Source organism: Odocoileus virginianus, chromosome 26 (assembly GCF_023699985.2).
Source record: "Odocoileus virginianus isolate 20LAN1187 ecotype Illinois chromosome 26, Ovbor_1.2, whole genome shotgun sequence".
NCBI lineage: Eukaryota > Metazoa > Chordata > Mammalia > Artiodactyla > Cervidae > Odocoileus > Odocoileus virginianus.
In genome coordinates this window covers 40,384,008-40,402,030 of record NC_069699.1, presented here as the reverse complement: position 1 = coordinate 40,402,030, position 18,023 = coordinate 40,384,008, and the positions used below count along the sequence as shown (strand labels likewise).

The window sequence follows — 18,023 nt, the reverse complement described above, 5'->3', positions numbered from 1 at the left end:
AGGGCAAATACTATATACTTTCTTTATAAATACAAAGAATGGAAAGAAGAAGAATTATATGCAGTGGGCAATAAAAATATGAATTCTTCATGTCCTCCTTGCTTAAATACATGCCTTTGATGTAATGATATGCTCTGGAGTTTAAGGAGCTTACTGTACCTCAAATTCATATCCCAGTAAGTCAATAGGGATGGTATATTTTCTGGCATAATTCTGCATTGCTCCAGTTAAAAAGGCTTGGGTAAAAAAGAAGCCTGAGAGCCAAAACACACAAGGTTTTCCTGAATTATACCAATCCTATAAAGGAAAAACAAACATTATTTATTATATTATTTATTTATAACATAATATAGTATAATATATATATTATATATTTATTATTTTATATTATTTTATTATATATTATTTTATTATAGAATATTTCACATTATTATAACATTATAGTATATAATGTTATAAATATTATAATACTTATTATATAATATTTTATTATATATTTTATTTATATATATTATATATACTATAGATAATATAATATATAATTATAATAATATAATATAATAGTATATATAATATATAAATTTATAAAATGTATACATAAAATAAATATATAAATATATAAATATAAATATATAAATAAATATTATATATATAAATATATATAAATATTATATAAATATATAAATAAATATAATAAATATATATTTATATGTATAAATTATAATATATTATATATAATATTATATATTATATTAGACATATTAGATATAATATTATATATAATATTATATAGTAAATATAATAAATATATTTATTATATTACTCAAGAATTACCTGACATACAATTACTGATTCTGGTTTCTGTGTATGCTGCCCACATTTTCCATCACAGGACTCTCTTTCCTGACACCAAACATACAACCTTTGTTGGCCCTCCTACCTTTTATCCCTTCTAGTTACTCTTCTTGGGAAATTCAAACTAATTTTAACATTAACCTGAATAAAACAAACTTTGTTGTGAAAGATTAAAATCTTCTGTAAAAAGACAAATGTAAGGTATTTGAGGGCTTACTATATTACTTAATCCCACTCAAAAGCAGCCATCTTTAGAAATCCTACATATTGTCTAACTATAGCGCTCATGTGCTGATTCCAATTCCTTGATCCTCTTAACCTCCCTGCCTCCACCCCATGATTCTGGCTCCACTTCAGATATACTGGTCTTCTTTCCAAAGCACATGGACCTCTTTTTGTGTCGTCCCTCTCTCTGCTCAATACATCTATAATGATGCTGCCAGAGTACACCTCTCCACGCATGATTTGGATCAGGCTCAACATCTCATATAATACTTCAGTGATCTACGACTACCCTACCAAAGTAAAGCCTAAAACACCTCAAGTCTCTCATTCAAGAAACTTCGTAAGCTGGTCCCAAATTGTATTTATATATCTATCCCTTCTAGTTCCCCTTTAAACATCGGACATTCTGATCAAATGGTGGCCTCTTCTCTGCACTTGGTAAACTTCTGTTGTTTTTTCTGTTTATCTTAAAGTGGCATGACTCTTACAACCCTCTATGGGATGAACCCTCCTAACATTTCAATTGAAACACCACTCTGGTGGTGGAGCTCCACCTTCTGGAGTGGGCATGTGATTCATGCCAAGCTGATCATACTCCAGTCATAGTGACCGATTCGGGAATGGACATGTGACCCAATCAAAGCCAGAGATGTACGGACTTGCTGGGACTTCTGAGGAAAAAGGTTCACTCTAAACAGTTTTGTAGATATGAAGCCAGAGCTTCTACTGCACTCCTGCTGCCAGCAAACAAGAACATAGAGTGGAGTTAACCCACAGAGACTGAAGCCAAGCAATGAAGTGCAAGATGCCAGGATTTGGTGACTGCATCTGCACTCTAGGTCAAAGCTGCATGGAGTCACTTTACTCCCTGGACTTTTCAGTTACATGAGGGAATGAACTTAATTTTTGCTTTCACCAAAAATTTCACAGAATAATCAATCCTAAATGATATACTGTCTTTCATCCTACAGGTGTCTCTAAGCCCTCTTCCTTTATTTGCAGTGTCCAAAACCATTCATCCCTTAGACCAGCTCACATGCTACCTCACCCAAAAACCAACTGCTTTCTTATGTTAAAAAAACTCTCTCCCTTTTTTTAATTCCCAGAGCATTTTACATGTTGGTCTTTTATGACACATCCCTTACTATACTGAATTAACTTTTTCTTAGATACATAGGTTATCCTCTGAGGGCTATTGGCAAAATGAAGGCAACCTGGCAACCCTGTCTAACGACAAGATGCTTTTGACAAAGTGAGTCTCAATTCACATTTGAATGAACAGATGAATCAATAAAATGAACTTTGTCTCTGAGTGAGCAGCACACTATGGGAAGGAGTCAGCTTTGCTTCCCGGGAAGAAGAGAACAAACCACTGCTGGAGGTGTTGCAATTGTCCCAGCTGCCAGATCAAGAAGAGGTAAAGAAGGCCACGGAGCTCAGTAAGGGTACAAGCCAGGCAGAACGAGCACCACGCAGGGAAAGCTGGAAGAACCCAGAAAGCAAGTACACAGGACACTCCCTCGCTCACTTCAGGTCCTCATTTAGCCAAGAATGTCATGAATGTCTGGGTCAGCTACTTACATATCCATAAAATCTCTGGATTAGCTACCATTTACTGAGTGTTCAGTGCATGCCAGGAGCTAGCTGATTTACATGCATCACCTCATTTGGTCCATAATTCAGTGAATTAGGTATTATTCCTCCCATTTTGCCAATGAGGAAATCAGGGTGCAAAAAGATGAGTATCTTCTTCAAAGTCACATACATACTAAATGTTGGATCCTGGATTTAATCTGAGATGCCAGCCAGTGTGCAAAAAGCTTTAAAAAAAAAAAAAGGCATAGGCTGGAGGTAAGGGAAGATAAGCAAGGTGAATGGTGAGAGAGAAATGAGAAAAGGTGGGGAGGGAATCTCCAGACCACTCATTTGTTTAATTTGTTAATTCTAAGAATCATTAGGAGGTGAAAAGACAACATCTTCAATAAGTGTTACTGGGAAAACTGGACAGCCACATGTAAAAGAATGAGATTAGAACATTCTCTAACACCATATAAAAAATAAACTCAATATTCATTAAAGACCTAAATGTAAGACCACACCGTATAAAACTCCTAGAGGAAACACAGGCAGAACATGCTTGCACATAAATCAAAGCAGTATTTTTTGAATCTGTCTCGTAAAGTAAAAGAAATAAAAGCAAAAATAAACAAATGGGACCTAATTAAACTTAAAAGTTTTTGCATAGCAAAGGAAACTATCAACAAAATGAAAAAACAACCTATTGAATGGGTGAAAATATTTGCAAATGATACAACCAATGGGAGATTTTTACCCAACATATATAAGTAGTTCATACACCTCAACATCAAACAAACAGCCCAATTAAAGCATGGGCAGAAGAACTGAACAGACATTTTTCCGAACAGCAGATGCAGATGGTCAACAGGTACATGAAAAGATGCTCAACATCACTAATCATCACAGAAATGCAAGTTCAAAACCACAATGAGATACCACCTTGCACCTATCAGAATGGCTATCACCAAAATGAACATAAATAACAAATGTTGGCGAAGATGTGAAGAAAAGGGAACCCTTGTACACAGTTGATGGGAATGTAAATTGATGCAGGCATATGGAAAACAGTATGGAGGTTTCTCAAGTAACTAAAAAGAGAACTAACATATGACCCAGAAACTCCACTCTAGGATATATATTGGGGGGAAAAAAACACACTAATTTGAAAAGATTCATACACCTCAGTGTTCATAGCAGCATTATTTACAACTGCTAATATGTGGAAGCAGCCTAAGTGTCCATCAATAGATGAATGGATAAAGAAGACAGGCTATATATAAAAAAAAAAAAAGACAGGCTATACACATACGATGGAATGCTACTTGACCATTAAAAAGAATAAAATTTTGCCATTTGAAGCAACAAAGATGGACTTGAAGTACGTTATGCTAAGTGAAATAAGTCAGACAAAGAAAGACAAATACTGTATGATATCACTTATATATGGAATCTAAAAAATACAACAAACTAAGTAAATATAGCAAAAAAAAAAGCAGACTCACAAAAATAGAGAACTAGTGGTTGCCAGTTGTGGGGATGGGCAGCAATATAGGGATGGACGAGTGGGAAGCACAAACTATTGGGTGGCAAGACAGGCTCAAGGATATTGGTACAACATGGACAATAAAGCCAGTATTTGGTAATAACTGTAAATGGAAAGTAACCTTTAAAATTTCTATAAAAAGAAACAAAAATAGTCCAATGAAAAATTGATCAAGGAGATGAATAGCAATTCACAGGAGAAAATACTAATACAAATGGCAAGTACACTTACAAAAAGAAGTACAGACTCACTAAAAATCAAAGAAACTCAAATTGAAACAATAAGCTATGACTGACCTATCAGATTGGCAAAAATTAAAAAAGGATGTTTATGAGAAAGCCTCTCTATCCAGATCTTCACAAATAAGGCTGTTTTATTACTAGCTTCTGTAGTAAAACAAATAGAGCTTTCATATAATAAAGGGGCAACTGAGAAATCATATATATAAATTTCTAAAATGTATTCTGGGGGCTGTCCCCACCAACTACCCCCATGTAAGCATCAACCACAGGATGGGGAGAAGCAGAGGAGTTGTGGAGGAAAACAGTGTGCTGCCTACATATCCTTCACCTGTGAGTTTGTGGGGTGAAAGGTTTAGAGATTTCAGAGCACTCACCTTTTCCCTGGCTTTATGAGATAAGAGATAAGATGCACTGATTTCTATATAATGGCTAATTATTGATTGATTCAAGCCTCAGGCTCTTTTTGTGATTTAGTGTCAACATCAAAATCATAAGACCAAGTTGTGGTCACAGAAACCACAAACAGAATCTTCAGAAATATAACTGTCACGTATTACTTGAGTTTGGGTAACATAAAGTTTTAATTTTCTACTTAGCACTTTGGAATACATATACTTCTCAATACTCTAAAATTTCAGTTAGATTACCATGAAACTACTTATTCATTTCATCTAACTCAGAGACATTCAAGTGACCATGGACAATTTCTAGTATCTCTTCAGACAAACAGAAAAATGAAATAGTATGTATAAATTATATATAACTTTTAACCTGTAAAAAGTTCAACCGGGCTAGAAAATCTGTGATGTAACTTCCGAGGGGTTTAAGACTTGGGTATGAGCGTTGCGCCCATATTTCTGGAACCTTTCCAACAAGCAGACTGCCAGACAGTGCCTCCAACGCAGAATCCATCACGACCACACCCCTAATAGCTTTTTCAAGGTCCTGTAGAGTGTTGCGTATAGTTTTAATTAAGCTGCAAGGAAAGCAATTGTGTCATCATCATATATATGATAATAAATATCAATATACAGTCTATCCAGAATAAAGAGCAGGATATCATTCACGGCTTTATGGGAGTATTTCCCAAAATGTGGTCACCTCACACTTCATAATGTAAGGTAATTTTAGGTGATACTTGGATGAACATTTTTCATTTTAATTATTACATATACACTTTTAAATATAGAAAATAATATAACTTACATATCAAAATTGCCTTCTGGGTATTATTGCTTAAGACCAGGATAATTTAAACAGAGAAAGATTTAAAGAAAAATATCAGGTAAATAATGTTACAGGTGACATGCAAATATGGGAAAAGTTATAAAGGGGTAATGCAATGGTTGAAACTTTGGAAACACTGCATAAAAATCTAAAGTGCATATTCATTCATACCCTTATAAGTACTTTGCTTCCCACTTAGGCCTCAAATTCTAAGAACATCATAAATATACCTCAAGTGAGGGTTTTATGCTATAAGCCTAAACAACTGACAGACAATATGTTATTATGTACAAACACATATGGTCTTTGTATTGTTGTTATTGTTTAGTCGCTCAATCGTGTCTGATTCTTTGCGATCTCACGGACTGCAGCCTGCCAGGCTCTTCTGTCCATGGGATCTGCCAGGGAAGAATACTGGAGTGGGTTGCCATTTTCTTCTCCGGGGGGTCTTCCTGACCCAGGGGTCAAACCCATGTCTCCCACATTGGCAGGCAGATCCTTTACAACTGAGCCACCAGGCAAGTCTAGATGGTCTTTGTATAAGAGATACTAAATTCATTAAGGCATTATAGGGTTTTAATATGTTTTATTTTAAAATGTCAGTAAGTCTGGAAAGTTAAACTTGGAAACACTAGAAAATTAATAACTAAAACAATTCTTCATTCCTTAAGCCAATATTGAGCTTTAGAAAATTCAATTTAAAAATTCAAAGCAAATAATCTGCTTGCTATTTTAGGGTACCTAACCAATCTAGATTAGATTTAGGAAGAAAGTGGGCAGAAAAATGACTAAATATGTATCTACATATAGGCTTAGATAATGGTCATTCCAACTTTATTTCCTGAGGAGAAGAGCAATGGATGGATGAAAAATTATGATTAATGAATATTTTTAACCAGTAATAGCAGATCTCTTTTTTCATTGTCATTTTTACATTAGAAAAGATATGCTCCCTTCTGGGGCAGTATGCAACTCTAAAAAAGGAGACAACTTCTAATGAAATGGCAAGTTTTGATAATTTTTTCTTAAAATTTTGATTCAATACTGGTGTATCTTTTCATCAACTTTAGTTGGTAGCTTTCTGAATCACTGGGTGTAGAGCTCCTTACTTGTTAAATCTTTCCATTTCTTGCACTAACACAGTATTCATGCTCTCTTCATATCTCACAGGATACTTGAGCAGTGCTAATTCAATGTCAAAGTCACTTGGTAGCTAAGAGGATGAAATTTGAAGATCACATATTACTCTCAAAATGAACAGTTTCATTCAGCTATAATATCAGTAATAGTTAACATTAGGCACTTACTATGTGCCAAGAATTATACTAAGTGCTTTCCAAATATTATGTAATCCTTGCCATACAGTTTCAGGTGGCCATAATTATCTCCATTTTACAGATGAGAACATTTAAGTATACAGAGGTGAAATAAATGTCTAAAGGTACACAATTCAGAGGCAGTCTGTTTAAATCCATAGGTCTCTAACACTAAGGCCCACGCGCTTTCCTATAGGATATAGCACTGAGTAGAAGATATACATTTCTAAAAAGTTGTGTAATTTTCTTTTGCAAATCGGATTTTATTTTCCATTAATAAAACTGATATATCATTTCACAACTGTTTTATATTTATTTCAATAAATTATCAACAGGCTCAAAATAGCTTTGTTTACACCACAACCAAATAATATAATGTGTAAGTGTAGCAAGGTTCCAGGGCTTAGGGAGAAAGAAAGTCATTGAGTATCTGATTTTAATGATGCATCTCAGAGATGGTTGAGAAGAAGTGATAACGAGGATTTGGGGGCTGTGAGCAAGCCCCCTGACACTGGCATTTGCACTCTTAGAGGAATTCCCCTATGAGAAATTTCCCTATGAGGAAGGTGCCAAACTAAAAAGTTGAGCACCCAGACTGTCCCCAGGTGATGGCCCTTGTTGGCACAAAAGAATTCTAAGTCACACTAGGTGGCATCATTCAAAGTATGACACCAATGGTTGGTCAGCACAACCATTCTACCCCAATTAAGTCCCATGTGCCACTGCCAGGTGACTTCCTATTGGGGTCGTGTAAGAGCCAGCCTTTTGGGAGGACAAGAACCTTTCCCCAGAGAGATAAATCACACAAGCAGAAGGGCCTGGGGGTGAGAGGTAGCAGTCCACAGATAGAGGCGGGAGAACGTCAGTTTGCTTTCGCCCTAGGGCAGCAGGCAGTGCTGCTCACTGCTTATCTCCAGTGGCCACAGCCAGACTTAAGCTTCCAAGTCTGAGTAGGCTCTGCTTCAGGAGTGGCGTAAGGCAAGGGTACCAACTGGGAGAGCAGACTCGGTGCCATCCGTGGACTTACAAGGCAGATGGAGCAAGGTCAGGTTGTGCTCTGTCAGAATGCCTGATGCTGAAATACGGGGATAATTATAGTACTCATCCTGGAGAGGAGTTGTGAAGATCTGTGCTTGGGGCTATAAAGTCCTCTTGCTGCTGCTGCTGCCAAGTCGCTTCAGTCGTGTCTGACTCTGGGCGACCCCATAGATGGCAGACCACCAGGCTCCGCCGTCCCTGGGATTCTCCAGGCAAGAACACTGGAGTGGGTTGCCACTTCCTTCTTAGTAGTTCTTTATTCAGTTTAAGGCAGCAAAAAGTGAGAAAAGAGAGCACCGCTCCATTCTACCAGGGCTAAGTACACTGGAATGCAGTATGGTGGGTGGGGGGGAGCTGTAGCTGCTAATTTAGTGCTGCTCTCAACCTCCCTGTGCCTCCTCACTTCTGAAGGTATAGATTCAAAAGCATTCCATTCTTGAACCAGCAAGTTCAGACAGTTTCCCCCATTTAAAAAAAGAGTAGGTCCACCATTTTTATTTAGAAATGATAAGAAATCATATATTCAGTAGCTCCACAACTCTAGTTACTAGGAACTTAATATTTGCCAGGCATTATGCAAAGTACTTCAAATTAATAATACACTGAATGTTCACAAGAACCTTACACAGGTGGTACTATTATCTCCACTTCTCCAGTTTGCAAACTAATGTTCAGAAAAGGAAAGTATCTCACTCAGGACCAACATTGCTACCTGGAGTTTTCAGATTGACATTTCAGTCCCATTTTGATTTATGTTATATTCCAAGTAACACATTTTAAGCTAAATATTACCTTGTTGAGAATATCTTTGGTAATTTCTAGTAGAATCTGGTCAGTGCTTCCTGAGGATCCTGTTTGTTTGGAGCCTCCTTGGGTGAGGAGCAAGGACTCAAAGAGGGTTTTCGTTTGCTGAAGATCTTTGGAGATATCAACATTTTCATGTAATCCAAATATCTCAGGGTGTTGAGTAAAAGGAAGTTTCTACCGGAAAATAAATTCAACAAGCATTACAGTTTAATTGGGTACTTTAATTCATAAGGTATATACGTGCAGACCGAAAAGGGTTAAAAATCAACTAAAATCAAACAACAGAGGGATCAAACCTTTCCAATTTTCAGTAACTACTAGAAACAAAAACACTGTATTGAAAGCTGATTGTACCTAATACTTGTCTAATTCTATACATTATGGGGGACTACTTCACTATTTGCTTTTAAGAAAATCACACTTGAATCTAACCCTATTTTCAGTGATATCAGTTACCTTAATGAATTCAATGTAGTCATTATAAGTGCCTTTGGGAGGGGCAAAATAGTTTCCGCTAGGAGAAAACTTATAATGAGAGTTTTCGATTATGTGTGGGTTATAAAAGTCAGCCAGCATGGTTAAGAGGAGACGTCTGTCCCAGTCATCTGTCACTCTTCCTCCATAGTTACACTCTCCAGTCAGGTAAGAGATCGCTTCAAACGGAATTGTATCATATTCATTGATAAATAACTGAAACAAAGCAAAAATGAAATGAGAAAAACCATAGTGTATTTCAGTTCATTTCCATTTTAACATGGCTTTAAATACCTATCAATCAATCAATCAATCACTGATCAATCTATACACACGGAAGTGGGGCTGGAAGAACTATCATCAAGGTTGTTTTAAAGCCTCAGTTGTTAAGGCCCTTATCACAGCAGAGAGGCAGAATATACAGTATCCTGTGGTTCTCTAGTTGGATTGATACGGTTGGTAAACATCATAGAAATGATGGGAAAGTACTGGAGTTGGACAGACTTGAGGTTCAAATCCTACCTCAATGGGTAAGTTTACTTCTTAGCTTTGGTTTTCTCCAAAACAGGGATAATACCCACCAGACAGTGTTGCTGTGAGGATTAGAATTCATGCAGATAATGTAAGTAATGTGCCTAGTTCAAAGTCTGAGTGAGTAGGAACTTATAGCGGACATTTGTTCTTTTGTTTGTTGGAGGATGCTAACCAGCTCATGCATCTCATGTTTCACTGCAAGTCTACAGATACTGAAAAAAACTGATCACTCACTTTCTCAGTCCCCTTACGGCTAAAGCCGAGGCCTGTGGCCTGGGCTTGGAATCTCAGATGCAGCCATGCCGGACTGGAGTTCAGTGTGCAGAGAATCAGGGACAGCAAAAGATCTTTTTTGATGACATCAGAGAATGTGCAGCAGATGAAAGTCTCAGTGGCACCTAGGAGAGCTGCAGTGGCTAATATGTAACAGGGGTAGAAGGAACGCTCTTACCAGACATAGTATGATTCTGGATATGACACTGGATGCCATGGCTGTCCAGCCATCTTAGTGATTCTGTGACCTGCACAAAATTCTTTCAATAAATTCCTTTCTACTGTTTTTGTTGACTGATAGAGGTAAATTGTAGATCTGACTGAGAGGAAGCTAAGAGGAGAGTATAGTGAGGACCTATACAAAGCCAACACTGAGGAGGGCACTGCCAAAAGAAAGAACTAGGGTCTTTGATAGCAACACTTTGTTGAAAAACCCACTCCAGAGTCTGCCTGTCCTCTGCAACTCTTTTTCACGTAGGATAAAAAGTTTCATTATGGATTAAGCCAGTTTGAATCAGGGTTCCCATTATTTGTGGCAGAAAAACTCAGATGGAAAAATATCTTTTGTAAGCCAAAATTATAATTACTACTGCCATCCAGCTGACTATTCGTGTTGCTGGGAGAAGTGAATAAATTATTCTAAGCAAAGCGAATTGCCTAGGGCCTGGTACACAGTGATTCCCCCATCAATATCAGTCTTTCTCATTTTACCTGGAGTTGTCGAATACTGATACGTAAGTCGGATTCATTAAATCCATATGGAATATTCCATCCAAGAGGACCAAATTTCTTTCGCTCCTGCACAAGGGCATGAAAAAAGCAAACTCCAAACAGCAACTTCTCCCAAGCCTTTAAGAGAAAAATATGCAACAAGAAAAAATTCTGATCAGATTTCCATTATTAAAATCAGGGGGACTGATGACCTTTCATTGTGAGATTTATGATCATATATCTCTACAAACTTTTATTTAGAAAGACTAACTAAAACAATGCTTACTATAAAAAATATTAATCTCATGACTTCTACATCTTGTACCATCATGTATGCATTGCCCTTAGTCTGCATTTGTACACTGACAGTTTAGAAGGCTGCGGATAGAGGCCTAAGCAGACCTCACTGTTGTGTCCACACAGCAAACGGCTCCCACACTGCCTCAGCACCCCCTCCATCAGCCCCAGACACAAACCCTGCCGAAACAGACTCCATGTTTTAAGAACCTACTATGGATCTCACCACAGCTGGCTGGGTACAAGGCCACCAAAGGCAAGAGAGGGTCTGCTTGGAGCCATTCACCAGAGGGGACAGAGAAAAGAATGAACAAGGCCTAAAATTACCAGGGGCTTGTAATCTGGCAGGAAAACCAGCCAGGTGGGCAAGGATCACACAGAATCTGATCAGGACTGTGGCCCTGAAAAGAATGAGTAATTGTGCCTTCAGGGAACAGTCCAAGGGGAAGAAGCCAGAGTGTTAATAGTGGGCACTTTATATTAAAACAAACAAACAAAAATCTTATGATTTAACAAAATCCTCCAAAGCTAGACAAACTTCAATAACATTCCACAATATTAAAATGCAATAGTGCTAGAGAGACATGCCAAGATGGCAGAATACAAAGACCCTGAACTCATCTCCTTCCTTGACACACCAAAATTACCACTACTTAGAGAGCAGCTATCTATGAGAATCTGAAGAATAGCAGAAAAGATTTTTGCACAACTAAAGACATAAAGAAGCAATCAGAAGATGGGTAGAAGGATCACCACACCACCTTCTCCACTCTACTAAGTCCTCTTTCCAGCTAAACCCACAAATATCTTCCCTTTGTCCCAGAGTTACAAACAAAATTATTGCTCAGAACTGGGGTCACACAGAAAGCATCATCAAGCAGAAAGAAATGAGCTGGCTTCCAAAGAATTCGACCCTTTATCTGCAATATCATTCTTTTTCCAGTTCAAACAGGCAAATATGATAAATATCATAGTATGCATTGTGTGTAAAAGGAGAGGATGGTTCTCTGTTAGTACTGATGTTTCCGTCCATGTAGGGAAAGCGCAATTAATGTAACACTGGTAGAGAGAGGAGTACCTATCTAATGGGTAAATTTGGGAAAAGTTAAGCAAATAATATTTGCTCAGCTTTTCCCTTTTCTCTCTTAGATGTGAGCTTCCAGCTGGGAAGAAAGTTTTGCTCTGTTTTTCTGGGTAGATAAATCTACTTCATTCTGGGTTCTGTAATATTCAGTTCATTTGTTCACAGATATAAGCCAAATCTTCCAACCTAGTCTATATCGGTAATTAAGGTTATAATTTGGTTCCCATATATTTATACTTTTTTTCCTGTTTCATAACTGGTAAGAATTTGGGCAGAGAAGAGGAGTGCTACTTATTGGAACTGCTACTGTCCTCAACCCATGTGCAAAACTGTTTTACAAACAGATACATTGAAGAATATAAAGAAGGCTGAGCACCTAAGGCTGTATGTTTTACATAAAGATACACTGAAGAAGATAAATAAAAGAAAGCTGAGCAAGAGAGTTCCAGAAAAACATCTACTTCTGCTTTATTGACTACACCAAAGCCTGTGATTGTCTGGATCACAACAAAATGTGGAAAATTCTTAAAGAGGTGGGAACACCAGACCACCTGACATGCCTCCTGAGAAATCTGTATGCAGGTCAAGAAGCAACAGTTAGAACCAGACATGGAACAACAAACTGGTTCCAAATTGGGAAAGGAGTACGTCAAGACTGTATATTGTCACCCTGCTTATTTAACTTACTTGCAGAGTACATCATGCAAAAAGTCAGACTGGATGAAGCACAAGCTGGAATCAAGATTTCTGGGAGAAATATCAATAATCTCAGATATGCAGATGACACCACCCTTATGGCAGAAAGCAAAGAGGAAACTGAAGAGCCTCTTGATGAAAGTGAAAGAGGAGAGTGAAAAAGTTGGCTTGAAACTCAACATTCAAAAAACGAAGATCATCAATAAATGCTGGAGAGGGTGTGGAGAAAAGGGAACCCTCTTACACTGTTGGTGGGAATGCAAATTAGTACAGCCACTATGGAAAACAGTGTGGAGATTTCTTAAAAAGCTGGAAATAGAACTGCCATATGACCCAGCAATCCCACTTCTGGGCATACACACCAAGGAAACCAGATCTGAAAGAGACACGTGCACCCCAATGTTCATCGCAGCACTGTTTATAATAGCCAGGACATGGAAGCAACCCAGATGCCCATCAGCAGACGAATGGATGAGGAAGCTGTGGTACATATACACCATGGAATATTACTCATCCATTAAAAAGAATTCATTTGAATCAGTTCTAATGAGATGGATGAAACTGGAGCCCATTATACAGAGCGAAGTAAGCCAGAAAGATAAAGACCATTACAGTATACTAACACATATATATGGACTTTAGAAAGATGGTAACGATAACCCTATATGCAAAACAGAAAAAGAGACTCAGATGTATAGAACAGACTTGTGGACTCTGGGAGAAGGCGAGGGTGGGATGTTTCAAGAGAACAGCATTGAAACATGTATATTATCTAGGGTGAAACAGATCACCAGCCCAGGTTGGGTGCATGAGACAAGTGCTCGGGCCTGGTGCACTGGGAAGACCCAGAGGGATCGGGTGGAGAGGGAGGTGGGAGGGGGGACCGGGATGGGGAATACATGTAAATCCATGGCTAATTCATTTCAATGTATGACAAAAACTACTGTAATGATGTAATGTAATTAGCCTCCAACTAATTAAAAAAAAAAAAGAAAAAAAGAAAAAAAAAATGAAGATCATGACATTTGGTCCCATCACTTCACAGCAGATAGATGGGGAAACAATGGGAACAATGACAGACTTTATTATTTTGGGCTCCAAAATCACTGCAGATGGTAATTGCAGCCATGAAATTAAAAGATGTTTGCTCCTTAAAAGAAAAGTTGTGATCAATCTAGACAGCATATTAAAAAGCAGAGACATTACTTTGCCAACAAAAGTCCTTCTAGTCAAGGCTATGGTTTTTCCAGTAGTCATGTATGGATGTGAGAGTTGGACTATAAAGAAAGCTGAGCACTGAAGAATTGATGCTTTTGAACTGTGGTGTTGGAGAAGACTCTTGAGAGTCCCTTGGACTGCAAGGAGATCCAACCAGTCCATCCTAAAGGAGATCAGTCCTGGGTGTTCATTGGAAGGACTGATGTTGAAGCTGAAACTCCAATACTTTGGCCACCTGATGTGGAGAGCTGACTCATTGGAAAAGACCCTGATGCTGGGAAAGATTGAATGCGGGAGGAGAAGGGCATGACAGAGGATGAGATGGTTGGATGGCATCACCGACTCAAGGGACTTAAGTTTGAGCAAGCTCCAGGAGTTGCTGATGGAAAGGGAAGCCTGGAGTCCTGCAGTCCATGAGGTCACAAAGAGTCGGATACAACTGAGCAACTGAACTGAACTGAGCACCAAAGAATTGATGCCTTCGAACTGTGCTGTTGGAGAAGACTTTTGAGAGTCCCTTGGACAGCTAGGAGATCAAACCAGACAATCCTAAAGGAAATCAACCCTGAATATTCACTGGAAGGACTGGTACTGAAGCTGAAGCTGCAATTCTTTGGCCACTTGATGCAAAGAACCGATTCATTGGAAAAGACCCTGATGCTGAGAAAGATTGAGGGCAGGAGGATAAGGGGGTGAGAGAGAATGAGATGGTTGGATGGCATCACTGTCTCAATGGTCATGAGTTTGAGCAAACTTAGGGAGATAGTGAAGGACAGGGAAGTTTGGCATGCTGCAGTTTATGGGGTCGCAAACAGTCAGACATGACTTAGTGACTGAACAACAACACTGAAGAGTGTTACTAATATGTCAAAACATTATTATTAGAATTTCCATGAAGACAGATTTTTTTTGGTGGTGAGGGTGTCTATTTTATTCTCACTGCCTTATATCTAGTACCTAACACACATATTGTTGAAAGAATAAAAAATAATGTGAAAATAGATTGCTAACGGCACTGCCGGACTTTTGTACAAACTAAGATATATTCATTCACTCAGTTCAGTTCAGTCACTCAGTCGTGTTTGACTCTTTGCAACCCTATTAACTGCAGCACGCCACGTCTCCCTGTCCATCACCAACTGCCGGAGTCTACCTAAACCCATGTCCATTGAGTTGGTGATGCCATTCAACCATCTCATCCTCTGTCATGCCCTTCTCCTCCCGCATTCAATCTTTCCCAGCATCAGGGTCTTTTCCAATGAGTCAGCTCTCCACATCAGGTGGCCAAAGTACTGGAATTTCAGCTTCAACATCAGTCCTTCCAATGAACACCCAGGACTGATCTCCTTTAGGATGGACTGGTTGGATCTCCTTGCAGTCCAAGGGACTCTCAAGAGTCTTCTCCAACACCACAGTTCAAAAGCATCAATTCTTCGGTGCTCAGTTTTCTTTATAGTCCAACTCTCACATCCATACATGACTACGGGAAAAACCTTGACTAGATGGACCTTTGTTGGCAAAGTAATGTCTCTGCTTTTTAATATGCTGTCTAGGTTGGTCATAACTTTCCTTTCAAGGAGTAAGCGTCTTTTAATTTCATGGCTGAAATCACCATCTGCAGTGATTCTGGAGCCTAGAAAAATAAAGTCTGTCACTGTTTCCACTGTTTCCCCATCTATTTGCCATGAAGTGATGGGACTGAATGCCATGATCTTAGTTTTCTGAATGTTGAGCTTTAAGCCAACTTTTTCACTTTCATCAAGAGGCTCTTCAGTTTCCTCTTTGCTTTCTGCCATAAGGGTAGTGTCATCTGAATATCTGAGGTTATTGATATTTCTCCCAGAAATCTTGATTCTAGCTTGTGCTTCCTCCAGCCCAGGGTTTCTTATGATGTACTCTACAAGTAAGTTAAATAACCAGGGTGACAATATATAGCCTTGATGAACTCCTTTTCCTATTTGGAACCAGTTGTTGTTCCAAACTGTTGTTCCATGTCCAGTTCTAACCGTTGCTTCCTGACCTGCATACAGGATTCTCAAGAGGCAGGTCAGCTGGTCTGGTATTCCCATGTCCTTTAGAATTTTCCACAGTTAATTTACTCAACAAATATTTATTTGAATATCTACTACATGCCAAAAAGAACACAAACTATTGGGAATAAAATTATGAACAAGATAGGTACAATTTCTGTCTTCTTAGGAAATGCGTAAAGTTCAATATTAAATAAAATATCGATGCTCTCATATTTTTCACTGTAAAACACATTTTAAAAGTTCCAGAGGCCGAATATTACCAATTCTTTTCCTTCGCATCCACTGAAAAACTCAGGATCAGAAACTGGATCAGTGAGGTAAGATTGGAGGAGATTTAGCCGAAGACCAGTAGGAGGTTCATTAGTCATTTTGACTCCATTCTGTAGAATTGTTACTGGGAACTGAGACAAAACAAAGAGCATTACTCTAGATAACCAACTCAAGTCTTAAAAATGCATACAGCAGTGGATTAAAAGTAGGTATAAAAGAGGACTCCAGCAATATTTTTAAAACCTCTTAATATTAAGCATTTAAGATATACAAGGTAATAGTTAATCAAATAAATGTACTAAAATCCATAAGAATTAAACATACTTTTGGAGATGGGTAACTTGTGAGCCAAAGCCTAAAAGATGAGTTACAGACTTCAGGAGAAAAATCTTCACATATTTTTTCTAACATGGGCATCCAGGAGACAGCGAGGTGACAATTCTGTAGGCAAACCCAAGTTCCGTCCTCTATTGCTGCTTTAATCATTTTTGTTGCAATGGGTCCTTGTCCCTGTCCCAGTGAAATAGCTTGAAATTTATTTCCAGACATAGCTTTATCATTTGCAAATTTTAGCAGGCCTAAGAGGGCATAAAAATAAATGGTTTCACTGCTTATTCTAAAATTATAAAATACGCTTTATGTTTCAGTATATACAAGTATTTAACTGTGAAAAACTCTAGTTATTACTTTTCCTTATATATACCAAATTTACTAAGTGATTTATAATCATCCAGGAAATAGATATTGAACAAGATGATTTATTTATAATTTCTTAAAGTTGGCTGTAGGCTTCCCTGGTTGTCTCAGTTGTAAAGAGTCCACCTGCCAACACAGAAGACACAGGTTTGAACCCTGGGTCAGAAGATCCCCTGGAGAAGGAACTTGCAATCCACTCCAGTATTCTTTCTTGGAAAAATTCCATGGACAGGGGAGCCTGGCAGGCTATAGTACCTTGGGTCACAAAAGAATCAAACACAACTTAGTGACTAAACAACAATAAAAGTTGATAGTATATGCACTTACTGGCCATGGGATCTGCTCCTGGAGACAACACAAAAATTAAGGGAATGGTGCAATTTGAATCCAAATAACTCTTTGTCAAATCAAATGGTGGAGGCTCTACAAACTTTTTCCCTAGTTTGTCAGTTACATAATTAGTTATAGCTGGAGTTATCTGTTGAAGAGAGAAAAAATACAATCTTTAGAGTAATTTTTACTTCACAAGACAACTTATTTTCCTGAAAACTGACAAAGAGCAAACTATGAGTCTAATGGACAAGAAAAACATGCAGTATATATCATAGACAAAGTACTAGTTTTCCTAATATATAAAAAGCACCTAAAAAGTAATGGACAAGACTAACAATCCAAGAGAAAATGGGCAAAGAAGATAAACAGTTTATAGAAAATGAAATAGAAATGGATCTTAAACATGTGAAAGAATGCTCAGTCTCATTCAGTATAGCAGAGACTGCGAACTGTCCCATTCTGTGTCTCCTTTTGGTAACAGAATCCCAAGTTCTCCCAGCCTTTCATGCAGCTAGATGTGGCCAAGTGACAGTTTTGGTCAGAGAAATACAAATAGAAATTATATACAGAGCT

At 38.0% G+C, this 18,023-nt stretch overlaps 1 protein-coding gene across 1 annotated transcript in view; it reads right to left on the bottom strand.

Annotated features, from left to right (window-relative positions):
- The window catches only part of DNAH12 (dynein axonemal heavy chain 12), a 175,832-nt gene that overhangs the window by 4,395 nt on the left and 153,414 nt on the right, over positions 1-18,023 (bottom strand). Inside the window, exons 63-71 of the mRNA XM_070455873.1 lie at positions 17,445-17,595; positions 16,746-16,999; positions 16,412-16,552; positions 10,824-10,961; positions 9,288-9,521; positions 8,817-9,005; positions 6,780-6,883; positions 5,215-5,419; positions 160-297 (exon numbers count right to left, since the gene is read on the bottom strand). Coding sequence (XP_070311974.1) covers positions 160-297; positions 5,215-5,419; positions 6,780-6,883; positions 8,817-9,005; positions 9,288-9,521; positions 10,824-10,961; positions 16,412-16,552; positions 16,746-16,999; positions 17,445-17,595 — 1,554 coding nt within the window. The remainder of the gene's footprint in view (positions 1-159; positions 298-5,214; positions 5,420-6,779; positions 6,884-8,816; positions 9,006-9,287; positions 9,522-10,823; positions 10,962-16,411; positions 16,553-16,745; positions 17,000-17,444; positions 17,596-18,023) is intronic.